Here is a 27,390-nt window from a genome sequence, read left to right as displayed (position 1 = left end):
TTGGTACCTAATAACGTACCATTACCATTTGTTACAATTGTATTTGCTGCAGCTATTGTCTGAGTACTAATGATCTTAATGTTATCTATAACTTTGATGCTGAAACTTGCATTTCTGTATCAAGTTTAAATCCCAATATGATTAGCAGGGTCTTCCATAAACCTGCCTCTGTTAAAAATATGGACTAATTTGAATATCATAGGGTGATCATGTATTTCTGTAATGAATTGTCCGAAATAATTTCCTTAAAATTTTAACAATAAATATAGATATTATATGTATAGAATTAGCTAACCTTTAAGCTCTAATGCCCCATTCATACAGTCTAGCCATAAGATGAGGAATCGACAGAACGACATCTCTTTTATTTGATTATGAACTTGCTTTCAGGACATGATCCCAATAGAAAATTTGATTGGATTTGCGACACACATGGCGCCAGTAACATTATGGTCCAACATAATTCATTAATTAGTAGATTGAAGAAAGGAGCACCAGGTATCCACAATTTTTAAATGCGCCTGTCACTCAATTCACCCTTTGTGTGCCTCAACGCAGCGAAGACACTTCCAAGAAAATGTGTATACTGGAGCAATGGCGACCCCTCACCTTGTATTTCTCAAATAAGCATTTAGAAGACCGATTGACATCTTCACAATCAATATATAATGCCTAGCAAGACTCATATTTGCTTATATATTTTCAATTTTTAGATTTTATATTGCCATATTTTAACAATTTCAATAAGCTAGGATTTTGTTACTCATATATTTTAAAGGTTTTATTATATGCCTAGTAAAGTACTGATAGTCAGCTCAATGTTATTGACCCTAGTGATGAAACAAACTTTATTTATTTCCCCTTGAATCAACGTGTTCTTAGGTGCTAATATTCACAATCATTCCAAGAACCAAAATATAGCTGCAAATGAGACAATGATTGCTGATATTAAAAGAAAGCAGTGTCGACAGTTCATGGAAACAGCTTGTGTTCAAATAAAGGAGAGATTTTCTTTAAACTCGAAATGGTTGCAGTTATGCAGTACACTATCTGTCGCAAATTGTATAAGAAATGACGCCCTACTAAGTATGCTAACACTGTCCAAGTTTGTCATGGAGGTCCCACTGATATATTCAGGTGATGCTCAGAAATTGATTATGAATGGAGACATATACCTAATGTAGACATCCCAGAGGATACAAAAGCATCAAATAATGCGGAAGGCATTTTTCCCTTTTATCTTGCAAATGTAAAGAATGCTGAAAATGGTCAACCAGAATTCAAACTTTTGCCTACGTTTACTCTGAATATTGTTTCCCTACCCACGTCAAATGCAGATGCCGAAAGAATATTTTCGATTTTCGAAGATGATTTGATAAAACCAAAACTAGGAACAGGCTTTCCACCTCAACCAAGCAGCTTTAGCAATTGTGTCAGAAACCGTAAGAGAGAGTGAGAGGGTGGCTTGTGGTGCAAATTCGAACCTACTGCGAAGATGAATAAGGTAAACAAACAGAAGCCCAGAACAACATGAGAATGTTGAGGAAGAACAGGAAGACATACTTTAGGATCAGTAATCAGTATTTGAAAAGTTTTTGCCTTTAATATTAGCATTTTTTAGTAAGTAATAATTGGGAGACATTTGAAATGATATCTTTTGCCAAAGAAAATTTGTTATTTTTGTTACAGTATATCTATTCTGTCATATCAAATCACTAATTTATTGTTATATGTTGACCTTAAACTTATAATGCTCCAAATATTTATTATTGTTTAGAATCTGGTAGTCTGATAAGCTATACTTAGAATTGTTTGAAATATGTCATGCTAAAGATGTGTTTATGTGCTGTATCTATTTTGTTATGTCAACATTTTTTATCTCGTTCATATACTGTTGTATGATATATATATATATATATCTATATATATATATATATATATATATATATATATATATATATATATATACACACACACACACACACACACACACTATATATATATATATATATATATATATATATATATATATATATATATATATTAGCTATATATATATATATATATATATATATATATATATATATATATTACATATGTATTTTTCTAATGTATTTTGTTAAAAAAATACATATAAAAATATAAAATCATCTTCGTTAGAGTGATGAATGTTAATAAAAATTACATTTATTTTCATCATGACATTTGTCAGCTCCATTTAATATGAATGGGATTGCAATTTAGAGCTGCTCTAATTTCTTTAGTTTATCCATGAATGAAAGTCAAGTTTACACAACTACCCGTCACAAATACCCGTTTAAAGGCCGTTTTCGTTACCACCAGTCGGAACCAGACGGAATTCATATGCGGATCCAGTGGCAACACTGATTGTAAACAAATGAGTTGCATTTTACTTTTCTTCTCGTACGTTCGCCAAGCTATTTTTAACGCGTTCCATTATTGGATGTTTTCATCCACTCGGGGAAACGTACAAGGTAATATTTATAATTTATATAACAAACGTAAATACCAAAATTTCCGTCTCCATTCTTTTATTAATTTAAGATGTAATGTTTTGTGCCTATCGCTGCTGACAAGTAGCCTTAGGCCTACCTAGTACCTAATACCTAGGTAGTAATTGGTTGTTAGGTGGCTAGGCTAGTTATTATATTGTTAAATGAATATCGCGGTTGTTAGTAATTATATTATATTAATATATAGCCTTTGATTAATAGAAATTGGGGTTGTGTTTTTTCGAACTTTATGCCTGGGCCTAGGTAGATGTTTTAAACTGTAGCCCAGGCCAAGGTAATTTTAGGTAGTAGTAGGCCTAATAGCCCTATAGGCTTAGTCAAACCTTTCATAGATTAGGCCATGAATCTTTCATTAACAGCGGTAAAGATTACCACAGTATATAGCCAGGCAGAAACCCAGTTGCGCACACAACATAGCCTATGCTAGTTTTGAAAGTTTGTTACCTTTGGGGTGTCGCACAAGGGACGAAGCCCCAAACCCAAAGGGTAAATTCTTAAAATAATAATCCGCATTGAGTATTTTCTTTGGAAATTACAGGTCTCCTAATAATATTTGGGTTGCTTATGAAGAATTTACGTTATTTTTGGGCGGTCGACTGTAATTAACCCCCAACCCCCAGGGGCCAGTATTAAACACAGCGAAATACAGTGGACGCCACCCCCCCCAATCCTAGTGGATGTCGTATCGCGCGGTTACGTTCCTTGCACTCCGTGCGGAGCTATTCTTTAGAATTACCAAGCCAAAAGTCTGCAGGTCAAACGTAGGTTACCTTAGCTTGGTTTAGTGGTAGATTCTAGGTAATACCTAACTCCGTGTAAAAATGGTAGGTATTTCTTTGGAAATTACGTTTCCCATAGGATTTGGTTCTTAGTATTAGCCTAGATACTAAGAATTTATATTTAGGTATTTTTGGGGGGTTTTGCCTGTAATTAACCCCCAAGGCTAAGTAGTACTAAACAGAGAAAACACTTTGACGCCCCAATCCTCATGGGTGTCGTAGTTGCTTGAATGTTCCTCCGCATTCCGTGCGGAATTATTGCCTAGAATTACCGATTTAGTTAAGGTGCTCTCAGTCGAAATTATGTCCCTTGATCTTAATCCGTTATCAAACACTGTACAAACCTGCGGATAGTAGTGTGTGCAACTCTTCTATGGGTAATTCTAGGCAGTAACTCTGCATGGACTGCAAGGAACGTTCCCATGAATACGACAGCTACCAGCGATTGGGGTGTGCAAATGTATTTTGCCATGTTTGTAGTACCTACTAGCCCCTAGGATGGTTATAACTTTACAGTCAACAAAAAAACCCCCCAAAAAGAGGCTAGCCAATACTTGATTTGATTTATGTGAATTTGATATGAATTCTGCCTGATGTGCTTCAGTATCTCAGTCCCTTCTACATTTAATAATTTGGAGGAATCGAAGTAGAAAATCGATGGGCCTTAGGAGAGGAAAAACTTGAATGACTAAATGAATTATAGGAGTGGTATCCTAATTAGTGAGGTAACCTAAGGCTGCTTCTACACCATGCAGTTTGACACTGTACCCACAGCGTAGCCTAGAATGATAAGTTAATTTCTCATTAAGAATGTGAAACATAGGCTCTTGTCAGTATTTTTTTGACTGCTCCACTTGCTGTTCCCATTGGATGATACTGTGTATTACTCCGCCATACCTTGATTTTATTAAGTTTTAATTTTTTCATAACCAGTTCCCAGCTAGCACTGGAGAAAATCCTAATGTAAAGACGTCAGGTTTGTATGTTCGAAAAAATACAAATTGATTAAAAATTTTTGATTTTTGTCGTATCATTCATTGGGTAAACGACTAATTCTTTGCTTTTTCCTAACCATATCTAACAGGTATAGTCGATTGATTTCTTGCTGAGAACAGGAAGCATAGGCTTATGTCTGTATTTATTGTAACTGCTCTTTGTGTGGCTTTGTTCTTTACACTCATGAATTGGGTAAACCACTAAATTTTTTTCCTTTTTTTTTTTTTTTCTTTTTTTTTTTGCTTTTTCTAACAATCCCTAACAGATTTGGTGGTCTATATGTGGATTGGAAAAAAAAAGCAAAAAAATTCGATGGGAGAGGGGGGGGTAGGTATAAATACATAGTATCAAGAGTGATGAAAAGAACTTTCAAAAGAAAGTGGAATAGAATAGCCAGGAAAAAAATGTGCCTTGTGTGTGCCCACACTGGAGAGATAAATGTGTCAAATGCCACATGCAAGAGATTCATCTTTACCTTACCTAAACCTGCCAAAAGGCAGAACTCTGTTCCCCATTAATTTGACCATTGTAATCAGGGAGGAGATTTCATTCTTCTGAAACCTGTATTTATACCCCAATAACCTCACATAGAAATGCCATTTCCTGTCACCAAAATCTTGACCTTTACTCCCCTCCCCCCCACTTCCCCTTCCCTTCAAGTTGTTCCTATCCTTTAAATTGTATGTATCATATTTACTCAGTCAGTCACATGGATTGGGCATTGTTTTAAGTGGCTTTTTTTACATGCAGGCTTGTGTAACCTGTTGCTCTCAAAATATTAAAAAGGAAATTTCACTTCCAAAACCTTTTTCTAAGGTACAATATGGATTATAATAGTTAGGTGAGCTAATAAGTGTAGTGACAAATCCGGTGCTATATGATTACTGTAATTGATTGCCATTTCCTAAATAGGAAACCCCAGTATGGATGATCTTCGCCCTTACCTTCCATCGGAGTGGAGTAATGAAGAGAGGATACGCACATTGATGGGACCCATGCCCACTGCACAAGATGAGGTGGCAAGAACTGCGCGATTAACATTTTGGACAGCTGCTATTCACCATTGGTGTTATGTTACAAAAAAATTTACTTTCACCTTTCAGGTATGCTGGCTCTCTCTCTCTCTCTCTCTCTCTCTCTCTCTCTCTCTCTCTCTCTACTCTCTCTCTATCTCTCTCTCTGTTCAACTGGACACGTTTTGACTGGTATGAAAATGTTAGTCTTCTTCAATTTATAATTATAGTACTTTACTTTATGATCTTACTCTGCTGATTCACTGTTGCGTTGTAAAGATATTTGAGAAAGAAAACAATTGATGAACTAAAGATTGGTTTCAGTAACTTTTTTTTAGAGACATTGCATGGATAGGTGTTGGCCTTGTTATGTGAGAGTGTAAATCCTTTGAGGACTCACAGCGGCTACCAAACATGGGTTTTTCCTTCATCAAAGCCTGTTTTTATACTGCTTATTTAGTCAGTGGAAAAAATCTATATTGCTTATATTTTCCAGGAAAGTCTGTCTGCCTTTAGGCGAGGTACACAACAGCCTTTGTGTCTATCAGATGTATTGCTGCACATGAACAGGTAAAGAGTTGCTGTATCTTTTGTTGTAGATTAGTGATGAATATTGCCACTATTATTCTCTTGCCATTTTTCTCCTTAATAAAGAGACCTCAAGAACTTTAAAGCAAATGAAAATCTATAATGATCAAATGTACAGTTTAAGTCAACCACATGTATTATATTCTATTTATATTCTATTCCAAATGCTGTATAGATATTAATCATCATTATCACCAAAATGTTCACATCAGGATTTCATCTCACAAGGTTAGTCATGTAGGCAAATGTGCTGGTTCTTCCATTTGGTCAAGATCTTCGTCTTTGTGCTTTCTCATAATGTTGCATCTTTCCTTTGATTGTTATCCTGTTCCAAATGTATTCTTCTAATGAAATGTTCCTGTTCCTTTCAACAGAAAATGTCCCTCCTATCTTAATTATTTCTTTTACTATGTGTGATGCACAAAGGTCAGTGGTAGTTCCTCACCGGCCACAGCTGCTTTCTGCCTTTTACTCTTTTATATGTTAACTTGACTTGCTCCTCACCTCACTCTTCAACTTTTCAAAATTCTACCCTGCTTTAGTTCTCACTCCTTTTTGGGCAAACCCTGCGAGATTAGAAATGTTGAGTTAGTGGCTATAATACAATTTTTGATACAATAAAGGAACATGCAGTTAAACACATGGCAGGAAGTTATCTCTCATCTATCACGAAAGGGTTGAATATAAGTCAAAGACCATAAATGAAGAAGGAAACTTTGGCCAGTACTGGCCGATCATATGACGCACTAGGTAGAACTTCTAATAAATCATTAACTGCCATTCAGCTTGTTTGTGATGTCTGTGTGATAAGTTAAAGACATGTTTTACTATAGTGTGGACACATCCTAGGAATAGCATATGATCATCCCAACACATACAAGTCATGAATCATAACATTCTGTATTCCTCTTTTCAGAAGCACCCTTTTCTTATCTTTTAAGTTCTGTTATCTCTTGAATAGAGGAATATTGGTACATGCTTTAAACATGTCCTTAATATTCACTCTTTGCTTATAAAATGTTATGTCTGCTTCCTAACATAACATAATTCTCCCTTTTTTATTATATGTTTGTATACATTTCAGAATCCTGAACATCTTTCCAGTAAAAGAAGATAGATTAAGAAATAACGTATTTTATTAGTGAATCATTTCGTTCTTTCATGACATCATTCTCAAGCCTAAAATAGACCCTACAGTTTTCATAGATAAATAAATAATAATCAGCTTACAATAGAAACTTTTTGAAATCCTCAGTTGTTTACAATAAATTTACCTAGTGGGTAACACAAAATCTTGAACAATTTACTGTAAAAACAGGGAATACAATGTTTTTTTACTATAAATTGTTCATTGTTTTGTTTTACCCACTTGTAATTGTATATATACTATTGTGAATATTGTGAAAGGTTGCCAGTTTTATCTATTATAACACCCTTCACGGCTTTACCTGCCAAGAATGATTACTGTGTTTGTTCTTTTAACAGTGAAAACTGTACTATCTCTTTGAGGCTAGAGAATGTTGTTATGAAGGAATAATGAAAAGTATCTATTAAAATGAGGTTTTTCTTAACCTGCTCCCCATTTCTTGCCAAGAATTAAATTTTCAAATTTTTTTTCAATTTCCACTTAGTATCTTCTGGGATGTACTATTAAAGTCTGACAGTTTGTCATTTCTATCAAATTGATGATCATTTTTTTCTCTCATGGGATTGGATAGGAAAAAAATATCATTGCATTTACAACTGTACGCTTTTGTAACTCAGACATTTCAGAAAATTTTCAAGTTGCTGTTTTTAATATGTAAATGTATTGAATGCTAGATATTGCTCTGCAGCATTTTATACTTATAATGTTTACCAGTTCCTCTGACAAGGAGTTTTATGTTTCTGGTTAAGTTGGCAGTCTTTCTGATTACAGTTTACATGAAAACAGAAGGTAGTGGTAGTGCAGGTTCAAGCATCAGATTGTCAAGATATTTTCAGTTAATAATTAGGCCTATAAATCATCTTGTAACAAAAACTTCTAGTAACATGGCTTACAACAATCGATACACACAATCTTATATCATGCTTTGGTGTATAATAATGTGTATAATAATTGGCCTGAGTGGTATTTTGTCTATTAAGACTTGAACCAATCTGCTGTGACTGATTAATCAGCAGAGAAGTGGCATGTTTTGTATTGGTCAAAACTACCACATTCTGAGGATTAAAAGTTTTGTCATTTATTTACTGTGATTGAGTTTAAGAGGGCCGGCCGGCTAATGCCATTTTTTAAGGACAGGACTTTGATATTCATACCACTTGATAAGGTGACTTGGTACATCTCCAAACCGCATATGATTTTCACCTCTGACCTTTGGTTTTGTGGCGCCAGGGTGATTTATCCCGAAAATAACCATTTTTCAAATTCTATCTCCTCCCTTGATATTTAATATTAAGACCTGGGATTACTACCTATAGACCTGATGTAGACCTCCAATCAAATGAGGAGTTTTTTTTTTTTTTTTTAGTCATTTTTTTTGCTAGATATGAATTTTTCATTATGGTAAAACAATAAACCCTACAAATCAGGAAAAAGAAAAAAAAAATACACAAAACAAAAATTAGAAAAAAGGGCTGTCTTTGATTGTTCTTTTGTGTCTTTCTGAGTTATATACCAAATTTCAGTGCTATAGCTTTAAAACTAAGTGAGAAGATAGATTTTGAAGGTCAATAAGTATAGTTTTGAGATACGGGCGTTCAAAGTTTTCCTTTGTATTTTTATAAGGACAATAAATAATGATTATTATGAATGCATATATCTGTTTTGATTATTAATAAACCAAATCTATGTTATTTATCGTAATTTAATCATAAATGATAATCCTTTTGCTCATATATCGTAGCCTGGGGCACTGTGTCAGGCAAGACAGGGCACTTCTTCCTACGCAACTCACTCTCTCTCTCCCTCACTAACTCGGCTTATTACAGCAAATTTTCTTCTTCTGTATGTTAGCGAAATATTTTCCTTGTATTTTGCTCTTTGGCATGATGAAATTCTTGCCGAAACAAAGATAAACAGACGTAAAATCAAGAGAATGTCAGTGGTGAAACTCGAACGTGTACTCTCTTTTTACAAAGACAATGTTAATAAATCATGATTATTATGAATTTCATATTCCTTTTTGGGTAATAATAAACCAAAAATATGCTTTTTATACATTCAACTTCCCTGCCAGATATATACTTAGCTATAGACTCCGTCGTCTCCGACAGAATTTCAAATTTCGCGGCACACGCTACAGGTAGGTCAGGTGATCTACCGCCCTGCCCTGGGTGGCAGGACTAGGAACCATCCCCGTTTTCTAATCAGAATTCTTCTGTCGCCCGGACCATCAACATTGTTGTTGGTTCCTCTCGATTGGTTTTTCTTTTTTCACCGGCAATTGATCTTCTTGACCGACTTTTGGTGACGTATCTGGATTGTTGGATTGGCATACGCTTTTGTGGACTGTTTTGTGGAATTTTCTTTAATAATGTCTGACTCTGGTATGGTTGTGAGACGTTGTGTGAATGTAGGCTGTAAGGTGAGGTTGCCGAAAGCTTCGGTAGACCCTCACACGGTATGCAAGAGGTGCAGGGAGTATGAATGTTCTTTTACTAATACTTGTAAGGAATGTCAGAACTTGAGTGAGAACGAATGGAAGAATCTACTAATTATTTAAAAAAGTTAGAAAGAGAAAGAGTGAGGAAGGCTTCTCATAGAAGTTTAAGTAGTTCTAGATCTGAACTAATTCCAAGCTTGGGATCTTCCCAAGGGTAAGTATTGCTACTTCTCCTTCCATTGCAGCCCCTTCTCCTATTGCAGGAATCCTGTAGATCCCAGCAAAAGTAACTTTGCAGATCTAAAAAGCAAGCGCCTTCAAGTTGATGGAAAAGAAAACAAAATGGCTGCCATACAAGGTAAGGCTAGTGATTTGTCAGTGGACAGGGTGACTATGAGTGTCCCCAGTGTAGTGGAGGGGGCATCTGGTCGGCTCAGCAACGCTCCTAGGTCTAGACCTCTTCCAAGCTCACATTGCCCAGAGGAGAAAGGAATGTCGAAAGCCGAAAGGAGGTTGTGGAGAATCCCCACCGCATCAGGTGTCCCTTCGGCGGTTTGGGTTTCTGTGACACCCCAGACTGCCAAGGACCGCTATTGTAAAAAGCGTCCTACGTGAGTGTTTTCTCCGTCGTCGGGATCTTCATCTCCGAGACGTGATTGGAGAGATTCCGATCGATCTCGGCCTCTCAAGAGGAGTTGGAGGGCGCCGACTATTGACTCGAGCCTGAAAACTTCCCTGAGGAGTCTCCATCGGGAGTGAAGAAGCAAGAAGGCAAGAAGAGCCATTCTTTCAACCAGAGTGAGGAGGAGGCAGGAGGTGGAGGCTATGGACTCCTCCCCCCTCCTTCCCCTCCCCTCCTCCCGAAGAGGATAAAGAGGAGGCTACTAAGAGGTTCATGATGGCGATGCAGGAACAGATTTCGTCGTTTGTAGGAGTCCTGTCAAAGGAGCCTCCTAGAAGGAAGGAAAGACACTTCCCTTCCTATTAAAAGATCCTCCAGACGTATGGAGGTATCTACCTCCAGGATCAATACTCCTACTCGAGGTGAGGTTTCCGGTACGAACCTGGATGAAACAATCAGACGTCTGGCTGGCACCGGCCAGGAGTGAGGAGTCATCCAGGAGGCAGGAGCCAAGAGCCAGGAGTGAGGAGTCAACCAGGAGGCAGGAGCCCAGAGACAAGAGTGTGGAGGCATCCAGGCAAGAGGCAAGAGCCAGGAGGCAAGAGCCAGGAGGCAAGAGGCAGGAGGCAGGAGCCAAGAGGCAGGAGCCAGGAGCCAAGAGGCAGGAGTCAGGAGGCAGGAGCCAGGAGTCCGGAGTCAGGAGGCAAGAGTCCGGAGTCAGGAGGCAGGAGTCAGGAGTCAGGAGGCAGGAGTCAGGAGCCAGGAGGCAGGAGTCAGGAGGCAAGAGTCAAGAGCCAGGAGTCAAGAGTCGGGGACTCGTTCCTGGAGGTTATGACTCTTCGCCAAATAGGAGCTCCTCTCCTTCAGACTTAGGAGGTCTTGGAAGGACTCTCCCTCCAAAACGTGAACTTTCTCCTTCGTCTGATCGAGGGTTAGACGAGTTGTCTGACGACGAACCTCCTGCTAATGAGGGACTTTCTAGTTATAAAGTCTTGGCCTCATTACTACTACAAGAGTTTGGAGATTCTCTTAGTCCTGCGGCTCCTCCTTCTCCTCGTTCGCTCTTTTCGAGCTCAGCTACGGCTAAATCGTCGGCCTTTTTAAAAATGAAGCCTGCGATATCAATGAAGAAGGCACTCCATTCTTTAGATTCTTGGATGGACGAAGAAGGAGTTAGGAAAGACGGTATTCTGCATGCCTCCTTCCAGATTGCACGGGAAGAGAGGTATTTGGTATGGGACAGGAGAGACTATGGGTCTTTCTTTACCCGCCTCTGCAGATGCCGACTTTTCCAGTTTAGTGGAGGCCTCTAGACGTCACTCCTTAGGATCGGTCAGAGCGACGTGGAGCACTTCAGAGTTGAACCACTTTCTAAAGGGACTTTTTGTCACTTTAGAGGTGTTCAATTTTCTGGATTGGTCACTCGGAGTTCTGGCCAACAATCTAAGGATCCGGAGTTTCTGAAAAAAACCCAGAAATTCTCCATAGCGTCCTGTCCTGCATGGACTAAGGCAGTACAGGACGGTTCGGGTGAAGTGGCTTACCTTTTTGGGTGCTGGGTCTCCTGAAAAAAGACGATCAGTGTAATGGATACCCCTTTTATCGAAAGGGGTTCTCCGAACCAGAGGACTGCCTTACTGTTCGCCCCTCTATCAGATCATCTGTTTCCTTCTCAGTTAGTGAAGGATATATCTCGCTCGCTAACTGAGAAGGCGACACAAGACCTACTTACGCAAAGTCCCAAGAAAGGACGACCGGTAGTGTCGACAGTTAAGAAGGAATCTCGTCCTATTCAGCAGCCCTTTCGTGGAGGTGCAGCGGCTCGTCCCCCTGCCAGAAAGAAGAGCTCTGAAAAGAGAGGAAGGTCTTCATTTAGGCCCTTCAAGAAATCGAAGTGACTTGTTGCTCTTCCAAGCACCAGTGGGCGCCAGACTCCTGAACTTTGCAGGAGTATGGGCACAAAGGGGAGCCGACCTTTGGTCAGTGTCGGTCCTGAAGAAGGGATATGTAATCCCCTTCGACGACGAGCCCCGCCCCTAACACTACGCCTCGGGAACTGTCAGCGAGGTACAGAGACGCCGTTAATGCGAAAGACTCTCCTTCAAATGGTAGAGCAAATGTGGGAAAAAGAAAAAGAGGCCATCGAACTTGTGCAGGATCCACACTCCCCGGGATTTTACAATCGCCGTTTTTCTAGTACCTAAAGACATCGGGGGGGTGGAGGCAGTTCTGGACGTAAGCGCTCTGATCGCTTCGTACAGAAAAAGAAGTTTCGTATGGAAACGTCCGCCTCTGTAATGTCGGCGCTTCGCCCAGGAGACTGGATGGTCTCTCTGGACCTGCAAGACGCCTATTTCCACGTTTCCATTCACCAATTTGTTCAAAGAAATATCTTCGCTTTGTGATAGGAGACAAGATCTTTCAGTTCAGGGCTCTGTGCTTCGGACTGTCTACCAGCCCCACAAGTATTCACCAACCTGATGGCGAATGTAGCAAGATGGCTTCACCTAGAGGGGATAAATATCTCCCTCTACTTGGACGACTGGCTGATCAGGGCCAAGTCGAGTCAGTGCTTGGAGGACTTAGAAGTAACAAGGAACATGATAGATTCGCTAGGGTTGCTCGTCAACCTCGAGAAGTCACAACTGATCCCCAGCCAGAACTTGGTCTATCTGGGATTCAGATGGATTCTCGGTTTTCGGGTATATCCTTCGCGAGAAAGAATCGCTCGAGGTTTGTCGAGAATCTCGAGCTTCTTAGAAAGAAAGAACAGCTCAGCGAGGGATTACCTGAGCCTTTTAGGGACCCTGTCCCCTCATTGGAAAAGTTCTTCTCGCTAGGGAGACTTCACCTCCGCCCTCTTCAGTTTTTCCTCAAAGAGGTGTGGAGTTGGAAGACGGGTCAACTTCTCTCGGAACGTCTTCCAACTTCCAACAAGAAGTAAAAGATCATATGAAGTGGTGGATCCCTCAGCTTCAAAAGAACGAAGGCGTATCGCTTGCTCTGCAGAACCCAGACCAAGTGTTGTTTACCGACGCTTCGGTTCAGTCGGGATGGGGAGCGACGCTGGGAGCAAGGGAGGTGTCAGGCACCTGGACAAAGGAACAGATGTCCTGGCACATCAATTGCAAGGAACTTGTGGCCATACACCTAGCCTTAAAGTTCTTCGAAGAGATAGTCAGAGACGGGTGATACAGATAAACTCAGACAACACCACGGCTCTGGCTTACATACGCAAGCAAGGAGCAACGCACTCTTTCTCCCTCTATCAGTTTGACAAGACACCTGTTAACCTGGACGGAAGAAAGAGGCATAACTCTCCTCACGAGGTTTTGTTCAAGGGATCAAGAATGTGAGAGCGGACAGACTGAGCAGGAGAAACCAGGTCCTTCCCACAGAATGGACTCTTCACGAACGAAGTGTGTCGAAGTCTTTGGTCCCTGTGGGGGAGAGGACCGTCACATAGACCTGTTTGCGACGTTCCTCCTCCAAAAGAATAGAGACCTTTTGCTCTCTAGTAGAAGATCCGAGAGCCCTCGCAATAGACGCGTTTCTCATGGATTGGTCGTGTGGACGCTTACGCCTTTCCGTTCAAAATCCTGGGGGAAGTGCTCAGGAAGTTCGTAGCTTCGAAGAGCACGAAGTTGACACTCATAGCCCCATTTTGGCCAGCCCAGGAATGGTTCACGGAGGTACTGGAGTGGATAGTGGACTTTCCCCAGATCGCTTCCAAACAGACACGATCTACTCAGACAACCCCACTTCGAGAGGTTTCATCACAACCTCCCAGGTCTCGCTCTGACTGCCTTTCGACTATCGAAAGACTTGTCAGAGCGAGAGGCTTTTCTCGCAAGGCTGCGGGCTCTATCGCTAGAGCCCGCAGAGCTTCGACGAGAAGAGTATTACCAGTCGAAGTGGGAAGTCTTTAGGAGGTGGTGTAAGGGTCAGAAGCTGTCCTCCTCCAGTACCTCTATAGTGAATATTGCCGATTTCCTCCTCTTTCTGAGAGAGGAATCACACTATCAAGTCTCGACAATAAAAGGATACCGAAGCATGCTGTCTTCAGTATTCAGAAATCGAGGCCTGGACATTGCTAACGACAAAGATCTACACGATCTAATTAGATCTTTTGAGACTTCGAAAGCAGCTACTCCTAGAACACCTAGTTGGAATCTAGACGTGGTCCTGAAATTCCTTTCATCGGATAAATTCGAACCTTTACATCTGGCGTCCTTCGCGACGTCACTAGGAAATGCTTGTTCCTGGTGGCTCTCGCTACAGCCAAGAGGACGAGTGAATTACACGCTCTGGATTCCACGGTGGGGTTCAAAGGAGATGCTGCCATTTGTTCTTCCAGACAATGTTTCTCGGCAAAGAACGAAAACCCATCAAAGCCTTGGCCCAGAAGTTTTGAGGTAAAAGGCCTATCTAACCTGGTAGGCAGAGAGATAGAGAGATCTCTCTGTCCAGTGAGAGCTCTTAAATACTATTTAGAGAGGAAGAGACAGATGGGAGCTTGTCAACAAGGTCTTTGGTGTGCAGTAAAGAACCCCAAACGACTCATGTCCAAGAACGCCTTGGCTTTCTTTGTGAGAAGCGTTATTACGGACGCTCACAAGAACTGCTCGGAGGTAATCCTTCGGTCTTCTAAGGTCAAGACGCATGAAGTAAGAGCAGTAGCAACGTCTTTGGCGTTCCAAAAGAATATGTCTCTGAAGAATATCATTGAGACTACATATTGGAGGTGCAATTCAGTGGTTTGCATCTCATTATCTGAAGGACGTGAGAGTGGACCTATGAGAAGTGCTTCTCGCGTAGGTCCTTTTGTATCAGCAGATACAGTACTGGGTCTTGGAGCAAAGACTGATCCTTAATTTTGTGTTTTTATCGTACATAAACCCTCTTGTCAGATATGTGCTTGGTTTTCTAGTAGCAAGCTCACTACTGTCGCACGGGAGCAGAGTGTCATTGCTGGTAGGGGATCAAGGGTATGTATGACTAGTAGGGGAGTACAAAATTTTTTTTGTATATTTTGTAATGAAAGTGTAATTATGTTTCGAGTTTTTTGGTTGTTTGTGGGAGTTCGGGGGGGGATAACTCCTTACAATCTTAGAACTAACATGGATGTTAGGATCAGGTGATCGGGATCGGTTTTGTGCTCCTTGAACAAGGTGTATTGTCATGTTAGTGGAATAGCACCCAATGACAAAGGCCTTTAGGCTCTGCCGAGTAAGTGGATAAGACCCCATTGGCAGACCCACAGAACTCTTAGCCATAGATCATTATCTCGCTGAGGCTCTTGAGGCTAAGCAGACTCCAAGGCAGTAGCCGCGGAAGTCTTCAGCCTAATAAGGTAGGAACCAAGGTTTATAAATACCTACAACATATGTTGTTTACCTGTCTATTTCAGTAGTTAGCTGTCTCTTACCCACCACCAATGGGTGCTAATCAGCTAAGTATATATCTGGCAGGGAAGTTGAATGTATAAAAATGATATTGTCATGTTACAATAAAGTTTTATACATACTTACCTGACAGATATATACGATTAATAGCCCACCCAGCCTCCCCGCAGGAGACAGGTGGAAGAGAAGAATTCTGATTAGAAAACGGGGATGGTTCCTAGTCCTGCCACCCAGGGCAGGGCGGTAGATCACCTGACTACTGTAGCGTGTGCCGCGAAATTTGAAATTCTGTCGGAGACGACGGAGTCTATAGCTAAGTATATATCTGTCAGGTAAGTATGTATAAAACTTTATTGTAACATGACAATATCATATTTATCATAAATGAAGATCCCTTTGCTCAAAGACCGTAGCCTGGGGTACTGCACGATGTGTGGGTCAGGCAATATGGGGGCGTTCCTAACTACGCACCCCTCCCTCTCTCTCTCTCTTCACTAACTACGCTAATATTGTGTATATAATGATATTCTGTATTCATATTAGAGCTAAATTTCTTCGTCTGTATGTTAGCGAGATGTTTTGCTAGTCTTCCTCATTGGCATGATGAAATTCTTGCCGAAACAGATAAACATACGTAAAAGCAAGCGAATGTCAGAGGTGAAACTCGAACGTTTACACTACAAGTGGTTTCTCCTCACACTGGAAGGTGGTAAACTGACTAAGTTCCCTCCTGCCGCTTCATGGAATCTCTACAGATGCCATTGTTCACAATTTCTTTGACAGTAATTATCACAATTTACGATAACAAGAAATATTGCATTTTCTTGCACAGATCAATGTTTTTGTCTTATTGAGTTACTTTTACTAATTACCCTGTAACTACGAAAGTAAGAAGAATTTTGATGAAATATTTCGTATACATATTCTCCATTGCCAATCGAAGCTCCATGAATTTTTTCATGACTGCATTTTTTGCCCTATACCCCCATATACTATAAGGGTTCTGGCTGGCCCCCTTAAAACAGTGTACAAAAGAAAAATTTCTTATGAATATATTAATGAAAAATTGAAAGAAGCCTGCTACAATTAGAGTGTTAAGAGGGAACAGAGGATTAGAGGGAGTTACAAGTTGAAGGAAGAATTAGAGAAGAAAGCTTTTGTGGAGGAAGATGCTTTTGAAAGGAATAATTGGAGAAAATACACAAAGGCAACAGACACTTTAGTATAGGGATGGGGATGAGGATGAAGATGTTGCAGGAAGGTTACAAATTAAAATCACCTAATTGAGAATAAGATCACTGTACAACCCTTACCAAACTAGGATATTTCTGATTTTATATGCTGTTGTATTTTAATACTGCTGTGTTTTTGGTAGAAATCATACCTACAGCTTCATTGCTCTGTCGCCAACATCAATGATATCCAAAGTAGTACAGTACAGTATTAGAATTAAATTATTAATCTCCAGTGCATTAGTTATGGTTTTTAAGTACTAAGGTTATTCTGTATCAAGGTTATAAATATTTATTTTCATGCACTTGCTATTTCAGGTTAGGTGAAGTTGTGCCTCTGGATGAATTGCCTCTGGGTGAGCAAGGTGAAGAATCTTGGGTTGGCTGGGGAAGAAGAGTATTCATATCAGCTCCATCACGATTTGCATGGAATAAAGTTAAACAAGCATTAGGAGCCAATAATATAAACTCAAAGGTTTTTGTTGACACAAAATTATTACAGGTAATTAAAATTTATGAATTTCTTAGCTGTCTGTAAGTAACAATAGGATGTACAACATGGATTTTGCAGCTTGCCACCTAGTTCATTGTTAGTAAATTCATGATGAGAAAATACATTGATACAGGTATTTCAAAATTAATTAAAGCTTTCCTTTGTATTTCTTCTTGCCATATGTGAGAAGTATGGTACTGAATGATTTGACTAATATAGATTGACATTTTCTTCCAGGACATGTGTGAAGCAGTGTTGAAATCATACTGGAAATTATCCTTGGATGATCACATTGCTGGGAATAAACCTTTAACATTTGCTTCACTCTACAGCAAAGTAGGAGACTGTGTTGGTTCTGCAGACAACCTGCACCTTGTAGTTGAAGCACTTGTTCATAATGGTAGAGCAGCCACTACAGTTCATAAAGATATGACCTATGTCAAGCTTGCAGTTTGTGGGGATTTACAGAAGCCTGTTATTACACAAGTGGAAATAGGTAACTTCACTTTTGTTTGCCATGTTTAAGTGAAATGGAATATGCAGCTTAGGTCTACAAAGTTCTTACTTGATATCGTATTGAACAGTATACAAGAGAATTAAATTACAGTTTTGACACTACTATACCAATCTCCTTTGACAAGGCATTTTCATTAAAATGGTGGGGAAAATATGATTTTTTGTATGTATACAGGAACATTATGCCAGTAACTAAGGAAGCATAGAGCAAAGCTTTACAAAAAATCACAAATGATTTGTGATCTATGACTGGGTATGGGACCGTGGAAGCTGAATGTGTAAAAAATATGATGCAAATAGAGACATTTTCCCACTACAGTAACATTTTTCGATACTGGAGAGATAAGACAATAGTATATGGTGCCTCATGTGCCAGTTCCTGAGATCCAACTAAATCTTTAGTAATCATGGAAACATTCCCTTTATATATAGAATGATCTTGGAACATGCTTCACCAGGTAAGGAATTCTGAAACAAAATAGTAGGGATCGCCTGTTGCCTTGAGTTACTAATAACCAAATGCCCCTATGGGGAAAGTGCTTCACTATGCAGTGGTCCCCTCGTATTCGCGGGGGATGCGTACCAGACTTCCCCATGAATAGTTAGAACTCGCGAATGTTTGGATCCCCTATAAAAATGCTAAAAACAGCCTATTTTGTTAGTTAAAACTCAAGAAAAACCCACTAAAAATTTTCATACTTGGTTTTTGTAATAGTTTTATCACAAAAAGTGCATTTTATGATGAAATTGATTAAAAAAAAAAAAAAAAAGGGAATTTGTGGATATTTCTCATAGAAAAATACCGCGAATGTGCGAATTTTCCGCAAATAATGTAGGGAAACGTTCCCGAGAGAAATCTGTGAATGTGTAAGTCCGCGAATCCGGAGAACACGAATACGGGGGTTCTACTATACCTCACCTGGTGCACTGTAGGCATTACTTAAGGTTATTTACAGCATCCCTTTGGCCACTAGCTGCAACCCCTTTCATTCTTTTTACTTTACCTCCAATTCTCTTTCCTCCATCTTACTTTCCGCTTTTTGAGGCTGATCTAAATGTATTGCCAAGTAACTACTGTACTTTCATTCTTTTAATGACACTATTTGGTAGTTCTGATTTCAGTGCTCTGGTTGGTCACCTACTCCTTAGAGCTTTACAAGGCTAACAGCATCCATACCATATGTGTCATAGAGCAACTAGGTTACTGCATTGATTGGTGATATTATCATCAGATTGAGATGCCTTGGACATGTTGATAAGAAAGTATGAGGAATTTTTGGGCAGAAAGGCAATAGATATGGAAATAACAGAATAAAGACCTATAAGAAGGTCAAAAGAATGGGGATCAAAGGTCAAACGAAGAGATCAATGACTCGGTAGACCAGATGGGCGTCTGGCAGAAAGATTAGAGGGAACTCATTTTGCATCTAACCCCATAGAGGAAAAAACTGACATTAAAGCATTTATAATAATAATAGGCTATGAACCGTTTCTGCTGCAGCTTGTAGTTACTAACCAGTCTCGTAAGGGGTTATTTTTTTCTGACATCTTTGGAAAACTTAATGCTGGATTACCCACTGTCAGTCCACCATTTACCATATGTTGAGTTCAGTATTGTGTTTCTAATTATGCAATGTTGCATATGAAATGGTATCAGTGTGTTATTTAATTAAACTAGCATTTTCCAAACATACTGGACTTGGAATGGTTCAATGTTATTATTTGTGGAACGTAGAATTTTATGTGAAATACAGGTATGTTAAGAATAGTATTGAAATTTGTGTGAAATTTTAATACATAACTCTTACTTTCCAGCTGAAAATGAGCTGCATGTTGCACAGAAAGGTGTTGCAAACAATATTTCCCAACTAGAGCATGAAATTGCTAGTTTGCAGCAGGAGGTGATGTTAGCTCTTAAGGCAAAATCCAAAACTAAGGTACGTACTTTAAGGTGATTGTTTTCTAAGATTTCTAGTGAAGAAGTTGAAACATTTTTGTCCAAATTTAGCTCCAGAATTATTTGATCAGAACATAATAGCTTAGTCAGTAAAGTGCACCAAACTGCTTCATAGACAATACATACCAGAGATGTCAGAATGAAAATTTGATATAGTACTGAATAACATTCAGCCTTTCAAAGTTACTTTTTTCCTCTAAACTGTTTAAATTTTACAATGGTGCAGCAGTGTTTCATTAATTTTTAAACAATACACATTCACCCTGTCTAATTTAGTTCAAAGCTTTGTACCAAGGGTGGGTAAATGGCAGAGCTAAGTCTTTTATCCCTTCTATAGTGTGGAATATATATACGTACACAAGAATGAAATGTAAAATTTATTTTGAAAAAAAAGTTGGAATAGACCATTCCTCTTTTCATATGTAGTGTAGGCCCATAGTGCTTAAAAATATGGAAACCTTAAATGTATAGCTGTCTTGCCTTTAAAATACGCTTCTTGAATTTTAATTTATCTTAATTTATGGTGCTATTGTTTTTCAAAATTATTAATAGTGTTTGTGGAAATTTCAGTATTATTGTGTAAATGTCATAAACATCATATTGTTCATATACGAAACAAACCTTCGGTCTTAACATTAGGATTTACTAGCGCCAAGCTGGAAACCGGTAGAAATAAAATTACACTTGTGAGATCCAGGGACTAATGGCATCTATACCAGGTCACAGGGCATGTATACCAGAATGCCCACGGCTACCTGTGACCCACCAGTTATTTTCCTACTGCCTTTAAGATAAGACGTGTTACTGTCTATCTGATTTAAAGCCGGTTTTTCAGTTTGCCCGTTCTCCATTTCATTTTTTATTTTTCATTCCTATTACCTTTTCTTTCTCCGAGTGTGATCAGTGTGTGGTAAGAGTGTATACGTGGTATGATGGAGAATTTTGCCTCAACATCGGGATCGTCTACCGTTTCGAAGAGGAGACAAAGGAAATGCCCAGGAGTCAGTGGCTTTCCATGTTCTAGGTTCCTAACTTCGGTGTCGACGGATCCTCATCCAACGTGTAGTAGGTGCAGGGAAAACGTATGTACGGTTACTAATCCATGTTCTGTTTGTCACGGTTGGTCGGTGGAACAGTGGAAGAAGTTCTATGGGAAAAGCCAATACAAAAGGAAGGTGGTGACGCCATCTTTGGATGACCAAACCTTACCGGCTTCTTTTGTATCGGCAATAAACCAGGCTGCTCCATATGTTTCTCCACCTGCTTTTGATTTGTCTCATACCCCTTCGGTTTCTCCTAGCGGTTCAGTATCAGAAACGTCAGGAGGGGCCTTGGGTAATCTTATGAATAATATGCACTCTCCTTTGTTCCTAGCAAGTAGAGGGGGAGATCCGCCATCTTTGTTCCAGGCTCCTGCTCCTCAAGCGCATAGGTTAGATGGTACGTGGTCAGCGCTAGGCCTACCAGGCGTACCAACCTTGGATGGTCTGCTTGCGCATTATATGATGTCACGGTTCCAGCAGGGTCCGGCAGCGCTGAATGTTCCTCATCCCCCGGGCTTGCAATTTATGGGAATTAATGCCGCGACTTCACCATCACACTCAGTGTTTACAGCGATGCAGAACGTGGGAGGTAGTTTGGCAGCAAACGTGTGGTTGCCAGCAGAAACCTCTCAGTCTCTCCCTACGAGAGGGATGACGTCACAACATACGTCACACTCCGATATAGCAGGCGTGATGACGTCACAGACCGATTCTCGGCCTATTTCGCTGCACCCAGACGCTAATACGCCTTCTGACCCGTCAATGCAAACTGTAATGCAGAAATTACAGGATATAGAGAAGAGAATGAATAAGAGAGACAAAAAGAAAAAGTGTGATTCGCCTTCTTCGTCTTCTTCCTCTAGTTCGGCGTCATCGCTAAGTCCGATAACGTCACGGCGAGCGCCAGTCAAGCGTTGGAGGAGGATTCGGGAGTTCCTGGCGGATCCTCGGGCTAAGAGGAGAAGAATCAATTCTTCCTCATCTTCGGACCAAGACTGTCATTTCCAAGTCAGCAGGAAGGTCGGGAAGTCAGTGGCTATTAAGCACAAGGTTAGCAGACAAAGCCGTTCGCAAGAATCCGAACAAGCGAGAGAGGTGACGGCCGATGCGGAGTTGCCAGTTTGGATCGCAAAAACTACGATACCTCTGGTAAAATCGACGTTGGCGGCGAAAGGTGCAGCAGAGGATGGAATGCAGGTCCCAGTTTCGCCCGTAAGGCCGTTCAAAATACGTACGAAGGACGATAAGGCTCTATTAAAAGTACGAAAAATAGAGAGTTGGCAACCTCGGCGGATACGTTCGTGGAAGGCAGTGTCCGTCTGGATAGAAGGTCGAGGCCAGGCTCGCCGACGCTCGAAAACGATGCCAATACTAATAGAGACGAACTTATATCTGTCTTAAGGGAGCCTTCATCTTGGAGATCTAGACGAGATTCTCGCTCTAGATCCGTGAGCAGAGAAAGAGTGAGACGTTCTCGTTCCCCTGCTGACTATCCGGGATCGAGCCAACAGTGGCCAGCAAAGATCAAAGAGACCGCGGCCGTAGGGGCAGGCGGCCGTGGAATTCCGGGCCGTCTGTCAGAAGATAGGGGTGAGACAACATCCCTTGTGACGGAGAATGGTACACTAGAGCCGGAGGAAGGAGAAAACCAAGAGTTTCTGGCCTCGTATGCAGAGGTGATTAATTTGATTCGTCAATTCAATAACCTTTCGGAGAAGACAGAAACACCGGCCAGTATGCTTCCGCCTGGAATTGACATGGCATTTGGACTAAAGAGGGATACCAAGGTGTCGTATGAATTGCCTTGTTCGAGTCATGCGGAATCGGTCTTGCAACACGTAAACGCAAAGATTGCAGGGAGGGATAATTCCTTAAGATCTAATAGAATTCATTTAAATTTATTCCCCCTCCAATGATAAAGCAAAGGAAATATTATACGACACCGAAGGTCCCTTTGCTGTCTAGACAAATGAACCCTAATGTTGTAAGGTTAAGGCCTGGATTAACCTTGGATCAGGTTAAAATGGAGTGCCCTTCAATGACGTACCAAGAGGCTGCTACGTTAGAAGCAACAGCTTCTTCTGTCTTTCAGGCTGCTTCTTGGTTAGACCTTTGGTCAACAGCAGTGGCGAAGATTGCATCCTCGGAAGCAACAAGAAAAGTAGTGGATGAACCATTGTTCATTAGATTACTACAATCAGGTTCCAAGGCGATTGCGTACCTGACAAACGTAAGTGCCAATGTTTGGGCAAATATCCTGCTAATGAGGAGAGATGCAGCGTTGGCTAGACTAAGCCGCAATGTGGATTTGGATTCCCTGTTAGCAATGAGGAATGGGGATATCTTGGAATCGCAACTGCTGTTGCCAGAGGTCATAGGTCATACTGGAAGAGGCGATAGATAGAAGAAGGATGGACACTAACGATAGGTTGGTGCAACAGGCAGTTAGGAAAACGTCTAACAGTCAAACTACTCCTTTGGAGGGAAGACAACAGCAGATGTCTCGAAAGAAGACAGTGAGACATAGCATCCCTAATAGAGTCACAAGACCCTCTTCCCCAAAGAGGCTAACTCATCGGCCCTTTCACAATAGAAACAATAGAGGAAGGGGCAATAGGGGAAGAGGGAGAGGCTCAAGAAGATAGGATGGGCGCCTCCCATCACTCGGCCACACCAGTGGGGAGTTGCCTGGCAAATCACTGGAAGGTGTGGCAGGAACTAGGGGCAGAGCAGTGGGTGGTGGATGTTCTCAGGATCGGGTATTTGATCCCGTTCGAGGTAACCCCGCCCCTGACAGATCAACCATTACCCCACGTCACTTATGCCCACAAATCTCAGAAGGCCACTATTCTTCAGGACGAAGTGAAGAAGATGATGGAAAAAGGAGCTGTGCAACAAGTATGCAGTCCGGCAAAAGGCTTCTACAGCAGGATTTTCCTGGTACCCAAAGCCAACGGGGAGTGGAGGACAGTAATAGACCTGTCAACGCTGAATCTGTTTATAAGGAAAACCAGTTTCAAGATGGAAACTCCGAAAACGGTTCTACAAGCAGTCAGAATCGGAGACTTTATGCTGACAGTCGATCTAAAGGACTCATACTTTCAGATACCAGTCCAACAGTCTTCAAGGAAATTTCTCCGCTTCAGTCTTGCAGGGAAAGCTTTCGAATTCAAGGTCCTGTACTTCGGATTGACAACGTCTCCTCAAGTTTTTACAAGAGTGTTCACCCTCGTGTCGGCGTGGGCGCATGCTCAGGGGATCAGGCTAATTAGATATCTAGACGATTGGCTGGTGATAGCAAAGTCCAGGGAGAAATTACTCAGGGACAGGGCGGCCCTCCTGCAGCTTTGTCACAGCCTAGGTATTGTGGTAAATCAGGAGAAGTCGCAGTTGGATCCAAGTCAACGTTTGGAATATCTGGGAATGGTGATAGACACACAACAAGCCAAAGTATCCTGACAGACCAAAGAATAGAGAAATGCAAACAAGTGGTGAATGCCTTTCTGGGAAAACAGACACAGCCAGCAAGACAGTGGCAGGTGGTGCTGGGAATCCTAACCTCCCTGGAGAAGCTAGTACCACAAGGAAGGCTACACCTTCGGTCCTTACAATAGAGGATGAAGGAGTTTTGTCACCAATAGTAGATCACCGGTACGAGCAAATTCCCTTGTCGGCAGAAGTGAGGAAAGACTGCTGTGGTGGGTGAACGACGACAATCTGACAGTGGGTGTCCCCCTTCAACAATCTTCCCCAGACCTCTTGCTGTTCTCGGATGCGTCACTAGAAGGCTGGGGAGCCCATATGGAGGAGTTGATGGTGTCAGCAAAATGGAGTTGCAAGGACAGAGAACTCCATATAAACGTCCTGGAGTTGAAAGCAGCTTTTCTGGCTCTACAGGAATTCAGGGAGAGAGTAAAGGGACACTCAGTGGTATTGATGTCAGACAACACCACAGTAGTAGCTTATATAAACAAGCAAGGAGGCCTAGTTTCTCGGCAGTTACATGTGATGACAGTTCAACTTCACCAGTGGGCTATAGAGAACCTGGTAGACATCAAGGCCAGGTATATTCCGGGAAAAAGAAACATAGTGGCCGACAAGTTGAGCCGCAGGGATCAGATTCTGGGAACGGAGTGGTCCCTGCACCAACAGGTAGTGGACAGGATGCTCAGGTTGTGGGAAGGACCGATCATAGACCTATTCGCAACCAGGTACAACAAAAAGTTGGGAGTGTATTGTTCAGTAGTCCCAGACGCAGAGGCAGTAGCAGAAGATGCACTACAACACCCCTGGGACAATCTGGACGTGTACGCATTTCCTCCATTTTGTCTAATCCGTCAGGTTCTGAACAGGGTAATGCGGTCTCAGAACCTCAAGGACCCTGGTAGCCCCGTTATGGCCGAAAGCAGAGTGGTTTCCAGACCTACTGGAACTGGTGAAAGCTGGTGTGTGGAAACGCCAAACAACTTTCACCTCATTTTATTTGAAAGATGTTGCCCATAGATCCCTGGACACCTTTTCCTTGGGTCCAGTGGTGGCGGCCCAACAAGTGATATAGTTCATCCAGTGCCCCTGGCGGGTCAGTTTGCGTCTAGTCTAAGATGAAGGTATGAAAGTAGAATGAATGGGATGACTGGTCTTTTTTCTTTATTACTTTCTTCCTACTCCTTTAACTACGGGCAATATGAAGGAGAGTACCGTCATGTGCTGGAACGGACTAGATGCAGGTGAGGTGGTCAGCCATACTGTGAAGCTATCTTAGGTGATGATATACTTTTCAGTAGCAACACACCCCTCTGGATAATAAGGAAAAGAGGGGTGAAGGTGGATCCAGTTGCAAGGGACAAGAGTAAACAGTAGAATGGTATCTACACCCAGTGGGGGAAAACCAATATAGATCCGCTTATATCTTTGGTCCTAGGTTCATTGTCCATTCTCTTAGAATTTCCCTATATATTCGGAAATGGATAAGGTGGCAAACTCCCAGTCAGTTGTAGAGACTTACCTCCCTCCAATAGTAAGTATCCTAATGTTAAGACTAAAGGTTTGTTTCGTATATGAACAAATACCAAATTTGTAACTAATTTGTATTTTTCATAACTAACAAACCTGAGGTCTTAACAGGTAAAGGCCCACCTCGAACCACCCCTCTAGCAGTCTAAACTTGGTTAGAAATATAACTGGTGGGTCACAGGTAGCCATGGGCATTCTGGGTATACATGCCTCGTGACCTGGTATAGATGCCATTAGTCCCTGGATCTCACAAGTGTAATTTTAATTCTACCGGTTTCCAGCTTGGCGCTAGTCAATCCTAATGTTAAGACCTCAGGTTTGTTAGTTATGAAAAATACAAATTAGTTACAAATTTGGTATATTTTACTTGTTCTGTTAATGAACCATTGTAATTAAGATGTCATAAAGCTCTTCAGTCAGTTATCTTCATAATACTTTTACAAATAAAATTTTTTATGCATTATGTAGTGAGTATGTTATGAAAATTTTTCTTGGGTTGATGTTAACCTCTCTTTTTTTTATACATATACATATAATCAGGCACTGTTATTGCTGAGGAGGAAGAAGCGGTCAGAAAAGTCTCTCGCTACACAGATGGGAGCCTTGGAAAATGTAAATACGTGCATACTTCAGTTACAAGAGACACAAATTAATAAGTAAGTGCATCTTCCTACATCATTCTGGAAGATTTTAATTTTTAATGCATCTTCATTTATTTTATCATGAAGTAGATTGTAATAGTATATGTACTTAGTGAGCGGTAGGTCTTAATTATTTAAAGATTTATTTCTAGTTGTAAAGGCTTTTGAAAGTAGGAACCTTAACCAGTTTCTGCTTTTGTACGCTATCTTGATTCATCACATAAGAACTGAAGGTACTTCCTGGTGTTGCTCAACTGTTCATAGTCCTTATGGGCTTGTTATTAAGTGTAGGTTATAAATCCTTGGTTTATAATCTTGAGTTATAAACCTGTAAGTAAAAAATCCCCTAGATTTAAATCCCTCATTTATTATGGCATACTAATGCATTATAAAGTGTACAGTACTTAAAAGTTATAAATAGTTAGACATCCTTCAGTATACTGGCTGCATTAATTATAATGCCTAAAGCAAAGAAAATGGTATGTCAGTGCGGTTATGGTGAAATTAATTTAGTTAAAGTCTACATAATAAAATAAAAAAACCATTTGTACAGTTTCAGTATTGATCAGCCATTTTAACCCTAACTGTGTAAATGGCACAAAGCAGATGCAACTGTAATATTTTCTTTTACATAAAATGATGTATTTCTTTCATTAATGAAAGGAAAACTATAGGCATAGAATTTCTATTTACATTAAAGAATGAAAAATAGAGGAATATAAATCTGCCTGTCATGTGTTTCATTTTTGTAAATGTCAATTTAACCTGAATTGCATTGAGCTTTTCACTTACAAGCATGTAACTAGGATTGTAACACCATATCTTCAGTGAGGAGTTGGTTATGCTATTGTAGTTGAAGCTTCAGTTGGTACTTATACGTCTATATAATTACTTACATGGTAATTATGCTGGTAAAATCGAGAGCCAGTGATAATGCCTTGATGTGTTAAACTGAAATGTTTTTTGTATGT

General features: G+C 40.6%; 1 protein-coding gene and 1 long non-coding RNA gene across 2 annotated transcripts in view; one reads left to right on the top strand and one right to left on the bottom strand.

Annotated features, from left to right (window-relative positions):
• LOC135199307 (uncharacterized) overlaps positions 1-27,390 on the bottom strand; it is a 761,114-nt gene that overhangs the window by 490,266 nt on the left and 243,458 nt on the right. The gene's annotated exons all lie outside the window — the stretch shown is intronic.
• LOC135199305 (charged multivesicular body protein 7-like) lies at positions 2,428-26,434 on the top strand (the record flags this gene model as incomplete). Its single annotated transcript, XM_064227215.1, is given in 7 exon segments — positions 2,428-2,495; positions 5,222-5,412; positions 5,819-5,892; positions 17,075-17,258; positions 17,487-17,745; positions 19,581-19,702; positions 26,319-26,434. Coding segments are annotated over 7 exon segments (977 nt in total), but the record flags the coding sequence as incomplete, so codon positions are not given.

Source organism: Macrobrachium nipponense, chromosome 25 (genome assembly GCF_015104395.2).
Source record: "Macrobrachium nipponense isolate FS-2020 chromosome 25, ASM1510439v2, whole genome shotgun sequence".
Lineage (NCBI taxonomy): Eukaryota > Metazoa > Arthropoda > Malacostraca > Decapoda > Palaemonidae > Macrobrachium > Macrobrachium nipponense.
The sequence above is the reverse complement of the archived record's forward strand: the minus strand, read 5'-3'. Positions and strand labels throughout refer to the sequence as shown.